Source organism: Alligator mississippiensis, chromosome 8, assembly GCF_030867095.1.
Source record: "Alligator mississippiensis isolate rAllMis1 chromosome 8, rAllMis1, whole genome shotgun sequence".
Lineage (NCBI taxonomy): Eukaryota > Metazoa > Chordata > Crocodylia > Alligatoridae > Alligator > Alligator mississippiensis.
The window spans coordinates 12563297-12577817 of record NC_081831.1 but is presented as its reverse complement, the minus strand read 5'-3'; the positions used below and the strand labels follow the sequence as shown (position 1 = coordinate 12577817).

Genomic DNA, 14521 nt, shown 5'->3' with positions numbered 1-14521 from the left:
AGGTCCCACCTGGTCCCACAGCTGCAGTTCTAGCAGTTCAGTGCTGGGGCGGCTTCAATCTGAGGTGCTGCACAAGACGAGAGCCCACGACCCTGGTGCTAAGGGGGCCTCTCGCTGGATTTCTCATGGCAGGGTGGTGTGGACGTGAACATCCGTAACACCTACAACCAGACGGCCCTGGACATCGTGAACCAGTTCACCACCTCTCACGCCAGCAAGGACATCAAGCAGCTGCTGAGAGGTGAGCTGGCTCTGGGCCTAATGCCTCAGCTTTGTTCCATAAGAGGCTGGTATCACAGCATCCCAGCCAGCCCCTGGCGGGGGCTGCTTACCTGGCTTGATCTGACCTGATGCTGGCAAAAGCCTCCTTGCAAGATGTGTATGGGACTGTCCCAACCCTCCTCTTACCCCAGCTAACCTGGCTTTGAGTGCTGAGGCCACAGACCTGCATCTGCCATGGGGGCATACACCCCTACCTGGGGCACACATTTGGGATTGAGACCAGCGCCCAGCTGTGTCATTAATGTTCTCTTCTGTCCTGTTCTCGCTCTCTCTGCCTTCCATCCCTCTTCTCCCTTCTCTTGCTTCCCCTCCACCCACTCTCCACCATCCTCTTTCTTCCCTTCTTCCCTTGTCTTCAGAGGCATCAGGAATCCTGAAAGTCCGGGCGCTGAAGGATTTTTGGAACCTGCATGACCCAACAGCTCTCAACATTCGGGCAGGAGATGTCATCACGGTGAGCAAATGCCCACGGACCAGGGGCACCCCAGTAACTGGGAGCCTCCCACAGCTGGGGCTCCTATGCTGCCCCATGCATTGGCTTCTGCTGGAGCTGGAGCAGCTGTGATGGGTGCATGCCCCCTTGCTCCTACCCTTGAAAACTCGCCCTCATCCCCCCCATCTCACCCGGCAGGTCCTGGAGCAGCACGCAGACGGGCGCTGGAAGGGGCACATCCACGATGCTCAGAAAGGCACGGACCGCGTGGGCTACTTCCCTCCCTCCATTGTCGAGGTCATCAGCAAGCGAGCAGGTGAGCACCGCCCCGGCAGGAGCATGGAGTGTGTGTGGGGGGCCGGAGTGTCTGTCACCGTGTCTGCTCCCCTGCCCCCCGACACCACTAACATTCACCCCTTTCCCCACCAGTCAGCAGAGCCTGTATCCCCACCCCTACAGCAACACAGTCAGGAGACAGAGTGGGGGGTCCAGAGCACCCCCTTCTAGCCTCGAGGGGTGTGGGTAGGGTCCGTACCTGCGGGTGGGTCAGGTAGCGATTGCCCTCGGCTGGGGCCTGGCATTCAGATCCTGCTCTCTGCAGGAGTCAGTTTGGTGTCAGCCTCAGTCCTGCAGAGGTTTAAGCCTAGCTCCTCCACCAGCCCCTGATTTCATCCCAGCAGGGCTGCTGCCAGGTCAGGAGAGTGGAGCCAGGTCAGGGCTGAGACACAGAGTCCAGGGCTCAGCAGAACTTAGGCCAGGCCGGGAAGGTCCATCAGTTCCGACTGCACCAGGCTCACACGGCTGAGCCCCCCACCCAGCCCCACTAGGTGCAGTGTCCTGTCCTGCCCCCATGCCCTGCCCTGACGCACCTGTTTTGTCTTTGGATGCAGGTGCAACTCTTCCCCGCGCAGCGCCCGCGCCCCAGCACCAGGGCCTCCCCGTGGGCCCGCAGCCCGGCATTGCTGCCCCCCGGGGCGAGCTGCAGCTGCTCCCAGATGATACTCCGCAGCCAGCCCTCCTCAGCAGCCCAGCTGCCTACAGCCACCTCACCCTGCCCAGGATGGCCCCCGGGCCTGAGAGCTCAGGTCAGGGTCTCTGCTGGGGAGAAGACGACGGGTGGGATTGGAGCCCTTGCCCCCACTATCCTGGCCTTTGTGTGGGAGGGAGAACATCTCCCTCCAGCTCTGAGGGAGCCTGGCTGAGAAGGAAGCAAGTCTCAAGGGCAGTGTAGCTCAGGGGTGTGCAGCCAGCCATGCACGCACCCCTACCCCACCTACAGGCCTCTCCCACCCCCTCCCCTCCCCTCTCCTCTCCTGCCCCTGTGTATCCCATGCTGAGTGGTGCTGAAAGACTGAGTCTGTCAGGCCTGTAACTCAGCCTGGTGCAGGGCTGTGCCAGGCTCAGTCCCTGGCATGGGTGGCTGCCTTCTGCCAATGCATGTCGGTCTCTCTCTGCAAGGAGAGATTGGTGCCCTTTGCACCCGCCAACTCCTTCGCTGCAGCCCAGAGCCTCCTCACTGCACAAGATGGGCAGGGGGGCATTGCTAGCAAATGTGCCGGTGGCTGCCCGGGGTACCTGGCTTGCCTAGTGCTGCAGAGGCTATGGGGATGGGGCAGGTGCCTCCCCCAGCACCTGCTCACATGCGCCTCTCCTCACCCTGCGACAGCAGGAGACAGGAACAGCGTGGGCAGCGAGGGCAGCATCGGCAGCATCCGCAGTGCCGGCAGCGGGCAGAGCACTGAGGGTACCAGTGGGCATAGCACCGGCCTCCTCATCGAGAACGCTAAGGTATGGGGCAGGGCCTTCCAGTGCCCTCAGCACCACCCTCCCCTGCTGGTCCCCAGAGCCGTCTTCTGCTGCTGCAGGGGGACACGCGAGGCTAGGACCCTCAGCATGAGGCAGCCCCATTGCTGTCATACCCTGGTCCCCAGGGGAGCAGCCCTCACCTGCTGCATGTGCTGGGATGAGCCCCGGGGGGGGGCTCCAGGTTCACTGCTCACACACTTGTGATTCTCTTCGCACAGCCGCTGCCTCCTGGCGGTGAGGACCTGCCACAGCACCTCCTGGGAGCCGACCCCCGGAACGGGCAGCCCCACTCCGTGCTGGGTAAGGTGCAAGGGCTGGAAGTCTCTCTTCGCCCCCCATTGCCCTTAGGGCCCTGTGTGACTGCTGGCACCTGGCCTGAGGCAGGGGACAGCTCCCAGTGTGCAGGTCCTGCGTGGCAAGACACATGCAACCTGCTCAGCTGAGGTCACGTCATGTCACGGCCAGGGCACAGCGCTGCCCTGCCAGCGGGCCTCGTGGCTATGCCAGCACTGGCAGGGCACGGCTCTGTACATGGCCCCCTCAGGACACCTGGGCTCTGGACCCAGCTCTCCCTGTATGACCATTGTCAAGTCACGTGCACCCTCTGAGGAAGGGGTGGGACATGCCTGCCGGTGTCCCAGAGGGGCTCTGTGCAGGGCCAAGGAAGCCATGAACCCCTTCCTGCCCTTGCACGGGCTTTGCTGTGCCTCTGTGGTGTATTTTGCACCCTTCAAGCACACCTGGGAGCCTGACAGTGGGAGTTGAGGGCTGGGAAGCCACAAGCAGGCCATGCTGAATGCTGTCTCCCCTGCTGCTCCGGTCACCTGGGGAAGCACCGTCCCCACTCCCTTCCGGCCTGCCCCAGGAGGGGATCAGCTGCTGAGGGCACACGCGGTTTGGAGGAGACACAGCTTGTGCTGGGCTGCTGCCAGGCCCTGGGTCAGTGCTGGGGAGGCTTCTGCTTCCATCTCACAGACCTCGGGAGAGGGAGGAGCAGCCAGAGGCCTGGGAGCAGCGCTTCCCAATGGCTGCGGCATGGGGGTGAGGGATAGTGTCTCTGCCCTCCCCAGCTGGGAAGGGAGGGTGACATTCAGGGCAGGTGGCAGAGTGAGGGGCAAAACCTTCCACCCCTTACATGCACATCCCAACATCCAGGCCGCACAGGGAGGCCAGGGGCACCGAGGGTGGGCTGCAGCCTCGTGGGAAGCGGAGGCAGGGGCCCACTCTGCTCACTCTCCCCGTCTCCGCTCAGGACCCCTGGGGCACCAGAACCTGGCCAACTGCACCCCCAGCGACAGGGGCTTCTCTCACCACTACCTCCGCCCCGAGCAGCTCCTGGAGGGAAAGGTACGTGGATCCCTGAGCGGCGCGGCACAGCAATGCTGGGGCCGGGGGCTGGCTGAGCCACAGGCTGACACTTCAAGCAGCTCCTGCCTTCTGCTCACTGCTGCTGCGTAAGCCACGTCTTATGCAAGCCCCAGCAGGGGCTGAGAGCTGCCATCACCCCAGTGTCACACTCCTGGCCCTTCGCAGGGCTTGCACCCAGCTCCCTTTATCTGCCTGGGTTAAGGTGGGGTTAAGGGAGGCAGTTCTCCTTGTCCACAGCCCAGAGGCACCTACTGCCCAGCATAGATTGGTCCAAAATACTGCCGCTCCACACGGCTGCCCCCAGCCTGAGCCGCTCCGTGTTGGCTTCTCTCCCCAGGACGCAGAAGCAATTTACAACTGGCTGAGCGAGTTCCAGCTGGAGTCCTACACAACCAACTTCCTCAGTGCCGGCTATGACGTCCCCACCATCAGCCGCATGACCCCCGAGGTGAGGCCAGGCGGATGCGGGTGGTCGGGGGTCACCAGGGGAGAGTAGGGCATAGGCACGACCACTCGGCCTCTCCCGGGACCGACAGCAGCCCAGAGATCCCTGCCACCCCCTCGCTCCCCGCACGATATTTCCAAAGCTCTGAGTACCCTGGATGAGAACTAGTCAGAACATCCCCTCACCCTGCATCTATGAGATAAGCCAACTCCTCATACAGCGTTAACCTGAGCCGCGCATCCTCACGAACTGCTCTGCTGCTGCTTGTAGGACCTAACGGCCATTGGCGTGACCAAGCCTGGGCACCGCAAGAAGATCTCCACGGAAATCGGGCAGCTCAGCATCGCCGAGTGGCTGCCTAATTACATTCCTGTGAGTACCAAGGGCACAGCCACCCCACGGGCTCTCCTGCCGGTCACTTCAGCATGCTGGACCCTGTTCCCAGGAGGGGTGGCTGGTGCTAGCTTCCCATCACACAACATCAGAAGGCCACGTGCATTGAAGCTTTTCGGGCCCTTTACCTAGGGGTTGGTTTTCCCTGCAGCAAGAGGTGGGCTGAGGGAGCCACCAGCTTGCTCGTGTCCCCTCCAGCGCCTGCTGACCCTGTTCCTGATCAGAGCCAGCAGAGCTTGCCCAGGCCAGAGAGCAGCTCTGGCCTTGGCCTCCAGCTCACTGAGGAGACAACCAGCAAGTGCCCAGCTATCTCCCAGGCTGGGAGGAGGCAAGTCTGTGGGGGGAAGAGCACCGCAGGTGGCTTACCCCTTCCCTCACACGTCCCTGTGCCACTGCAGGTGGACCTGATGGAGTGGCTGAGCGCCATCGGCCTACCCCAGTACCACAAGAAGCTGGTGAACAACGGCTATGACTCCATCACCATCCTGACGGAGCTGACATGGGAGGACCTGCAAGAGATTGGCATCAACAAGCTGGGTGAGAATGGGGGGGGGGGGTCAAGAGTGGCCGGGGCAGAGGAGGGATGAATGAGGCAGAGCCTCTCTGGTCCCTCACTTGCTGCCTTGAACCCAGCCCACACAGTGCAGACTTAGGGCAGCAGGAGTATAGGGAGCTCCAGGTCCTGCCTGGAGCAAGGGCTGTTCTAGCCTTGGCCACTGGCTGCGACCAAATGGGGCAGTGGGAATGAAGGTCTCCTGTCGCTCTCGTGCCTCCTACAGGCCACCAGAAGAAGATCATGTTGGCTGTCAAGAAACTGAGGGACCTCCGCAAGAGCCTGAACCAGGCTGAAGCCAACCCGGCCACGCGCAAAATCCCCGGCACCCTGGACATCGTTACCATCGAGTCCATCGAGAACGGCGAGTGCCAGTCCCCGCACACCCCGAAGATGATCACCTTCCAGGACAGTGAGCTGAGCTATGAACTTCAGACCGCCATGTCCAACAGCTGCCAGGAAACGCTCACCATTAAGAGCAGCCAGGGCATGTCTCGCAGCCAGGAGAGCATCGGTGTTCGCTCCAGGGGGTCGGGGCATTCCCAGGACAACATGCTGTCCAGAACTGCCCTCTCCAGCCACTCCCAGGAGAGCCTGGGCAGTGGGAGCAGCAGCAGCAGCAGCGGGCACTCATCCACGCAGCCTCAGCAGAAGGAGGGTGTGGGGCTGCCATCCGGGAGGTCCACCCAGGAGAGTGGTGGGAAGCATGTCTCCCAGCCGTCTGCTGTGGAGGGGCTGAATGGCTGCTCCCACGGGGCTGGGGGAAATCCCTTGAAAGAGAGGAACCTGCCCGAAGGAACAGACCAGTACCAGCATCCCGTGGCTCCGAAGGGGAATGGGCTTCCCATGCCACCCTGCACCCCGCCACCCTGCACCCCGCCCCAAACACCCAGCAAGGGCTCTGCTCCCTATGTCTTTATGTACCCTCACATCTCCTTGAAATCCCACCCTGGCTCTTCTCCGCTGGCGCCTGAGCACCCGAAGACCCCAGCACACCTGCCTCCCCATTTCTCGCCCGCCCAGAAGAGCTCACTGCAGTCCTCAGCTCAGAAAGCCTTCTCCTATCTCCATGCCCGATGCACTGGCACAGAGGCCCCTCACATGCCCCCAAAGCCTGGTGTCACCCCAGGCCCCTGGCAGCCTGGGGACCAGCCCAATGGTGACATCTTCAAGCACAAGAAGCGATCACACAGCCTGAACCGCTACGCGCTGTCAGACGGTGAGCACGAGGATGAAGATGCACCCACCAGCACCCTGGGCTCCTACGCCACCCTCACTCGGCGTCCTGGGCGGAGCCAGGTCCCACGCACCTGTGTGCAGACCAACTCCAAGGTCAGCCGCAGCCAGTCCTTTGCCATCCGGGCCAAGAGGAAAGGGCCCCCGCCACCCCCGCCCAAGCGCCTGAGCTCGGTCTCCAGCGCCCAGGCCATGGAGGCAGAGAGCGAGCAGGGGCCAGAGACTGACAGGAGGCCACTTTCCTCCCCAGACGTGGTGAACGTGGGTCACTCGTCCGGACTGGGTACCAGTGAAGTCAGTGGCAGCAGGACTGTGAAGAGCCTCGCTGCCATGCTGGAGGGGGCTCCGGCAGGTGGGAGCCCCCCCAAGCCTCCCCTACTCCACAAGCCCCCAAATCCTGACCAGAGCTCCATGCCTAGAGCAACACTGGACGACCGGGAGACTGGGGGTGCCAGAGATGCCTGCAGCTCCTGGCTGGTAGCAAGTGAATGGGACGGTGTTGAGGGCAACAAGCCCCGGAGACGGACACTGAGCGAGCCCAGCGTGCCTCTGACCGAGGCCCTGCAGGGCAGCCTAGAGGACGTCCGGTCGGACACAGAGGAAGAGCCACATGCTGGTGGGGAGGAGGGTGGGGTCTCCTCCTCATCCTCCCAGAACAGCTCCAGCGAGTGCATCCCTTTTGCAGAGGAAGGCAACCTGACCATCAAACAGCGGCCAAAGCCCACAGGGCAGCTCCGTGCAGATGCTGCCACACCAGACTCAGAGCCTCCATGCGCCTCCCCTGGGATGTCACCAGGAGCGGCCAGGGAGCCGGAGATGCCCGAGTTCAACCTCACGGAGTCAGACACAGTGAAGCGCCGGCCCCGGTGCAGAGAGCGGGAGCCACTGCAGGCCGTGCTCAAGGCGTTCAGCTTGGCTGGCCAAAGCGAGGACCTGGGCAGCCCCTGCCCACAGTATGCTCAGGCCCAGGCTGTGAGCATCATGGGCCCAGCCTCCCCCACGCCGGGGACACCGCCACCACCCGCAGACGCACTGGATGACGACAGCGTGGAGTTCCGCATCGCTGAGATCGAGAAGAGCATCCTGTCCCTGGAGAAGGGCATCCGGAAACGCCCCGTCCCCCTGAGAGCCGCTAGCCCAGCAGAAATGCATGGGGCAGCTGTCCTGAGGACGCCGACCACGGGAGCAGGTACGTACAGCCCCTACCCCAACCCCCACCTTGTGCATGTCCAGGCCGAGTTATTGGCCTCATGCAGCAGGGAGTAGTGCTGGGCATGGTGCAGGGGACCGGCCCAATGCTGGCCTCACTTCAGGGGCCCTGGGGGAGGTGGCTTCTGCTCTGTGCCCAGCTCCCCTCAGCAGTAGCCGGGCTGTGGCCCTCACTCCTGCCAGTTTGGTGCTTGATCTGCCCTGGCTGCCTGCAACGAGCATTGCCTCCCCAGCCAGGGCCAGGCACTGCCCAACAAAGCAGCTGAGCTGCAACTGTACCTGTTCCCTTGCAGATGCCTCAGCCAAGCACACCTCCGTGGCCTCCACCAAGCTGGTGTTTTCTGGGCCAAAAACCACCTACCAGCAGGTCCCACAGATGCCCCGCAGTACTGTTGCCCCCTGGGCAGCCACCAACATGGCACTGGATGCAGCTGTAGTGCCCTGCCCAGGCACCAAGGGTGCTGGGAACAGCGGGGAGCCCATGGTGGCAAAGCCTCTGGATGCAGCCTGGGCCCAGCAGAGGTTGGAACAAACCAGCTCCTCCCTGAGGGCTGCCCTGCAGGTGGCGGAGAAGATAACAGCGGAGGAGGCAGACAGGTGAGGAAGCCCCTTGTAGCAGAGCAAGGGGTGCTGTGGGCGAGCAGTGGGGTATCAGCAGGGTGCTTAGCTCGGGTTGGCTGCTGAGAGCCTGGTAACGTGGGAGCCGCACAGCTCCATTGCAGAGGTGCCACAAATTCCAGGAGCCGGGAGCCTAAGCACTGCTGCCCCCTCCCGCAGCACAGGGCTGAAGCAGGGATTGGGGTGGCAACCTGCCCCCAGCATGGGGGGGTTTGGGTCACTGGCCCTGCTGGCCAAGGTAGCTGCGGGACCAACCTAGACTGACCATCACCTCTCCTCCCCTTCCAGCCACTGCGGGGCCGAGCCCTTGACTAAGAACATCCTGGAGGACATCAGCAACATGTTTGATGACCTGGCTGACCAGCTGGATGCCATGCTGGAATGAGATAACCACCCCTACCTTCCCCCACCCGCCAGCCCCAGCTATGGCTTGTTCTGCCCTGGGACCTGAGCGTTGCCCACGGATCAGCGCAGCCGCCCCTCAGCACTTCCTGCCATGCCAGGGGACGTGCCCAGCCTCGCCTTGCCCACCTGCAGTGTCACAGCCGTGCGCAGATCAGATGCAGCCCACCACAAAGGGAGCTGGAGTCCTGGCTGCCATGTTGCCCAGCAGCTTTTGGCAGCACCGTTTCCACCACTCAGTGCCAGCTCTCTGGGCTGTCATGTGCGCTCTGGGGATAAGCTCAGTTCACAGCTGCCACCCTCGGTTGGTTCTGGGGTGGCCAAGAGCTGCTCTGGCACCAACCCCCTTGCCCAAAACAAGGGAGCTTTTGCGAGGGCCCCTTCCCTTCACTCCCCACAAGACCCAGGCCTGTCTCCTGTTATTTACGCCTTGCCAACAATGTGTCAGGGGCGAGGAGCTCCCTGAGCAGCCCCCCAGCCTAGCAGGGCCCAGCAGCAGCTGAAATGAGATGGGACGTGTTGGAGCTTGACAGCTCTCAGAGTGAGGGGAACCCTCTTCGCTTTGTGCGCTGCTTTCCAAGCACATCAGCTCACAGCAGCGTGTAATCCAAGGGGACTGAAATCCCTGCAGAGCCCCAGCCTCAGGGACGGGCTGGCTCAGCCTGGATCCCACTGAGAAGGAAACAGGTCTGGCATGTCAGCAGCAGCCTTGGCAAAGGCCAAGGTCCCCCTGCCCTGTCCCTGTGCTCGTTGTGGGTATTCAGTGTTCATGTCAATAGAGCAGGCAGCTGGGCTGATGCCAGGCTGGCTAGGTGGTGATGCCAACATGGAGGGGCCCCATTCCTGGCTCTGGCTGGAAGGTGCCCCTACCCCCCCAGGAGGTAGGTTTGGACTTGAGGGCAAAGGTGTACTTCCAACCCCCACCTCTCGCCTGTCCCCCAGCAGGGAGATTACCTGGGAGATGCTCGTGGCTGGCTGGTAGCAAAGCTGTGCATTTAGATGCTTCCAGCAAGCAGGGACCTGAGGAAGTGCCTCCTCCCCATACTGAACACTGACCTGAGAGCCACCTCATCGCTCTCCACCAACTTAGCCTGCGGCAGCTGCTCTCACTGCTCTGCCACGGACTAGCAGCCGCACCTCACTCTGCTCCCCGAGGGCCGAACAGCCCCAAGAACAAATGTCTCTCACCAGATTCAAGTGGTTCTTGCATCTCAGTACGTCTGGCTGCTCTGAACTTGGCACTGACCTGAAACTCCAGGGTGAGAAAAGCCTCAGGGCCACGGAAAGCAAACGCTGCATGTTCGGACCTGAAGAGCTGTTGGATGAAAAGACCCCTTTTCTTCTTTACAAAACCAAACTGCCATCATGAAGGCAACCGAAGAGGCCGCTGGAAACACAAGACTGCTGACAGCATCAGGCCCCAGCTCCAGCATGAGAGTTCCTTGGAACCAGACCCCTGCCCCATACATTTCCCTGTGGCCCTGTCTGACCCACACATGCCATAGGGGCGCAGCTCATGCCAACCTCGCCCCGTGGCCTGGGCCAGAGGGAGCACGCGAGCTGGCCAGTTGCACTGTGCTTTCCATGTTGGGGGTGGGGGGAAACATCAGCAGCAGCATCACTATCTGGCAAGTGCTACGAGGGGGACTTACTTGCTCTTTTGAAATAGCTGAAACCAGTGGCACTTTATGGAAGGGTTTAAAAGAGCCTTCTTAAAAGGGTTTTAATGTCATGGGATTTGACTTGGGATGAGTCCGGTTTTTTCAATGTTGATAAACTGTACATTTTTTTTAAAGAGAAGTCTATATATATATATATATATATTATATATATATTTTAAATGTGATTTATTATATATTTACTAACCAGAGGTCAGAGTCCCCCATATTCTAGGTTCAGGGATAAAAAAAGGACACTGGGGCGGAGCTGCGGTATTATCTGAGCCACCAGAGGGCAGCCATGCACTGTCTAGAAGGGACGCCGAGCCTCTGCTGCTGGAGGAAAGCTGGATTTGGACACTTTAGGTCTCTGTTGAAGATGCTGTGCGCCACGTAAGGGATGTACAGGCGTGGCCGCATCTCACCAGCCCCCCGACAGCACCTGCCAGCAGATTTCAAACCATCTGCTCTATTTGCGTTAATCCTGCGTTCTGTTTTCCACTAACATCGACTACAACTTAATTCTATTAAACACTGGGGCATTTCCCCCCTTTGATAGTTCTGCCCTCTTGTCTCTGTTGTGTCAGGCATTGGCTCTGCGGAGAACGCCGTGCTCCCAGGGAAGCAGGAGGCTCCTGCCATGGGGCTGAGATTTACCTCTCGCTAACCAGCAGCAGTGAAGAGCAGCGCCAGTCCACTCAGCATGGCAGGCCTCTACATAAAACATGCCTCCACTTCTCTGTGCCACTCTGCAACCACAACACAGGCCTCTTGGAGCCTTGAAATACCCCAGCGTAATTTGAACCATGCCATGTGCTCCAGGGGCTGCAGGTGTCATTTGGACAGAGCCCTGGTTCCAGCCAACAGGGAGGCAGACAGGCTACCCTCCCTGCCACCAATGCCTACACCAACCGGATAAACACAGGCTGCCTCTCCCTGGGGCACAGTATCAAAGACCATCATTTATTGCCATTCATCCATCAGGGCTTGCAGCCTCTATACAGTTTACAAGGTTTCATACAAATTGGGATTTAGTTGTTTTTTTACACACAGCCCAAAAAAAGGCGTAGAAAATGTACACTGCTAAAAACCTGCACCAGGGGAGGGTGCTCACAGTCGGCCTCCACGTGCCCCGACTGGCTAAGGGAGGAGAGGAGGAGCAGGGAACAAGGCCTGTAGAGTCCCAGTGACTGCTGGAACAGTGTGAGGTTGCTACCGCTTTGGCTGGGGCTGGTGTGAGGGCAGCAAGGGCGCAATGGTTCAGTGGGAGGGTGCCTACAGGGAGGAGAGGAACCAGCTACCTCCCAGCACTGGCAGCTGCCACCTTTAGATCACACCATGTCACTCTAGGGACAGGAAACCCACATCGAGGCCTCTGATCTGGGCAAGATCGGAGCGGCAGGGTGCAGTGTCTGACGCCCACCCACTGAGGCAGCTGAGCCTGCAACGAGCTTGCTCCTACCTGCCCACTGGTTGCGCACCCTCAGAGAAATCCTGCAAGTGCGAGTGAGTTAATGAGCATGGAAGGTAGGCTGTCTTGCTCTTCTACAGCTGGGGCAGCTCTGCAGAGCTAGGAGCGAAGAGGCAGAGTTTAATCAGCAACAGGTGTGTGTCCAACTGGCCAGCCACGGGCAGAGAGGCCAAGAGGCTGCAGGATGGAGGCACGGCTCAGGCCAGGCCCCCACTAGACAAGCCTACTTTGCCCAGCAGGAGGCGAGAGGTCCAGGCAGGCCAGGGCTGCAGAAAGCATGTGCTATGAGGTCCTTGACAGCCCCTGATGCTGTCTTCCTGCCTCTTCTCCACCCCTGCCCCAGGGAAGATTCTCACTGTGCCCATTTGCCCAAGCTGCGGAACACTACTCAGCCTCCAGCCTGGGTGGGTACAGCATCAAATGCCCATGAGCCCAGGACGGGCACTGACGGTCAATTACCTCCTGCTTACGCCAGGGGCAGAGCCCTGCTTGGCATCAGTCTGGTCCCACACTAAGGTGTCTGCTGCAGTTGGTTCCCCAAGGAAGAGGGGTAAGTAGACCCCCTCAAAGGGTGCTGGAGGGTCAGTGCCCTCATGGTGGAGGGTCAGAGCAGGCTCACACCAATCTCACACCCACGGAGCAGAGCCCAGGGCACCTTCCCCACCCCGACCTGCGTCAGCTGCTCCACCCGTCCCTCTTGACGCCCCACAGGCTCTGTGGGGGGACCGGGGATATTGCTTAGAGGCGCCAGCGGTAGGGCTGAGCCATACCCTCAGACAGACGAGGAAGACAAGGCAGAGCAACAGAGAAGTAGTCAGGGCATCCCTAACTCTTTCCCTGCCTCCCAGGGAACAGCTGACAGCCACAGGGCAGAGGCCAAAGGGGGGGGGTGTCCATGCTGTGATGGCAGAGGCCTCCATTTCCCTGACCCCTGTGGTTGCAGAGCACAGGACGGGGAGCAAGATCCATAGCTGCCAAGAATGGCCTGTGGCTCTTGCTCACAGGGATGCAGCTTACATAGGACCTCCTTGGCAGTGAATGAGGGAGGCACGAAGAGCAGCAGGGCAGCGATGCCCCAAGGGAAACAGCTGCCTGCCACCAGGAGCTGTCAGAGTGAGGGAATCATGGGAGGGGCACTGGAGCAGAGCTAGGGCCCCCTCGAGAACTAGCACAGAAGGATTGGAGGGAACTGAGGGGGTGGCACTTGACAGAGGGCTCACAGCCACTCCCTGCAGCAAGCACCATGCTCGGCACAGCCTGAGCCCTGGGAAGGGTGATATGGCCAGGCCTACTCATCACAGCACTGCCAGGCAGGGGTGAGCCTGCTGCTGGCCTTGCCTGAACATCCCCCTCCCCTGCCACAGAGGTAGGGAGCCTAGGAGGGCCTATTTGTGCCTCCCCTCCAGCCAAGGGCAGTGCCAGCTTCTGCTCTCTCACCAGGCTACCCAAGCAACAAGGGGGGGGGGGGGGGGGGGGGTGTCTCACTGGGGCAGGCCAGGGACAAGGCCCCACACGTGGGAGACAACCAACAAGTTGCCTTGTCTGGGGGCGATGCTGAGGGGTCTCTGCCCAGAGGAACCAGAGCTGGCCAGGCCAAGGCCACTGTGGAAGGCAGGGCTCCTCTGACTCCTGCCTCAAGGGGCCTCCAGCCCCAAGCAGGGTGGAGGAGGGACCCAGCTGCCTGCATCTGGACCTCTCTTGCTAGGCTGCCAGTATGCTCACCAGCTGTTAGCGGGGCAGGTGTGATACTGCCCCCCGATGCAGCGCTAGAAACCTCTCCTGGAGCCAAAGCCAGTGATGGACCCCGGTCCCTCCCTAGAGCTCAGGGCTCGGCTCTGTGCAGCCAATGCAGGGGAAAGGCTCCACAGAGAGCAGTCGCTTCATCTCAGCATCATCATGATCCCAAAACAGAATAAATAAACGTGAGGCCTTGCTGCCACCAGGCTCCTAGCCAGGCAGAGGCCTCCAACCTGGTCCAGCGCTCCCAGCCAACTGAGGCTGCCTGTCCGGTTAGAGGTGCAGGCATTGCTCTGCTGGGTCCCGGCCAAGTCCACAGGTGAGGGACATTCACAGGCAGGCATCTCCCAGGGTGGGTTAAGGTTGAGCAGGCAGGGAGTGGGCACCCCTCCCCTCGCACAGCAGCTCCGTGGGACTCGTGTCACGAAGGGTTTAGAAGGGAGAATTCATCCCCAGCTTGGTTTCAAACTGCAGCTTCTGCCTCTTCTGGTAGCGGACACGGACCCTGGGGAGGGTGAAGAAGGGAAGCACCACATAAAGGCAGGTGTTGGGGGCAAGAAGACAAGGGCAGGCCCCTTGGCAGCTCAAAGAGCAGCCCTGGACCTGGGGCAGCCCTGTATACGGAGCCCAGACACCCAAGCAGCCAGCCAAACCTGCACACAGCAGCCAGGCACCCAGGCCCTGTGGCACTCTAGTGCAGCTGCTGGGAAGTGCCTGGCCACTCTCTTCAAGTGCATGAAAGGAGGTTTTATCTGGATTCAGGAATTTCCCTGGGGGATCAGATCCTCCACAGCTCTACCAGAGCCCTCAGCTCTGAGTGGGCAGTCCCCATCAAACTAGCCCACCACCAACTTGCCCTCACTGCCCTTCCGCCTCAATGACTGTTGGAAAGAGACTTTCTCCCACTGGC

At 60.9% G+C, this 14521-nt stretch overlaps 2 protein-coding genes across 12 annotated transcripts in view; one reads left to right on the top strand and one right to left on the bottom strand.

Moving 5' to 3' along the window:
* The window catches only part of CASKIN2 (CASK interacting protein 2), a 55853-nt gene extending 44892 nt beyond the window's left edge, over window positions 1-10961 (top strand). For 2 of the 6 annotated variants that reach the window (XM_006269251.4, XM_059732119.1), the window contains exons 9-21: window positions 133-241; window positions 642-736; window positions 914-1031; window positions 1606-1800; window positions 2382-2503; window positions 2740-2821; window positions 3774-3868; window positions 4227-4337; window positions 4605-4706; window positions 5126-5264; window positions 5507-7705; window positions 8019-8322; window positions 8632-10961. In XM_006269251.4, the coding sequence (XP_006269313.2) occupies window positions 133-241; window positions 642-736; window positions 914-1031; window positions 1606-1800; window positions 2382-2503; window positions 2740-2821; window positions 3774-3868; window positions 4227-4337; window positions 4605-4706; window positions 5126-5264; window positions 5507-7705; window positions 8019-8322; window positions 8632-8728 (3768 nt within the window). In that variant the 3' untranslated portion in view covers window positions 8729-10961. The remainder of the gene's footprint in view (window positions 1-132; window positions 242-641; window positions 737-913; window positions 1032-1605; window positions 1801-2381; window positions 2504-2739; window positions 2822-3773; window positions 3869-4226; window positions 4338-4604; window positions 4707-5125; window positions 5265-5506; window positions 7706-8018; window positions 8323-8631) is intronic. The other 4 variants (XM_019494406.2, XM_014601942.3, XM_014601943.3 and 1 more) reach the window with 4 other exon arrangements.
* A 384-nt stretch (window positions 10962-11345) lies between these two features.
* The window catches only part of TMEM94 (transmembrane protein 94), a 66478-nt gene continuing 63302 nt past the window's right edge, over window positions 11346-14521 (bottom strand). For all 6 annotated transcript variants that reach the window (XM_059732121.1, XM_014601962.3, XM_019494332.2 and 3 more), the window contains one exon: window positions 11346-14116. In XM_059732121.1, the coding sequence (XP_059588104.1) occupies window positions 14044-14116 (73 nt within the window). In that variant the 3' untranslated portion in view covers window positions 11346-14043. The remainder of the gene's footprint in view (window positions 14117-14521) is intronic.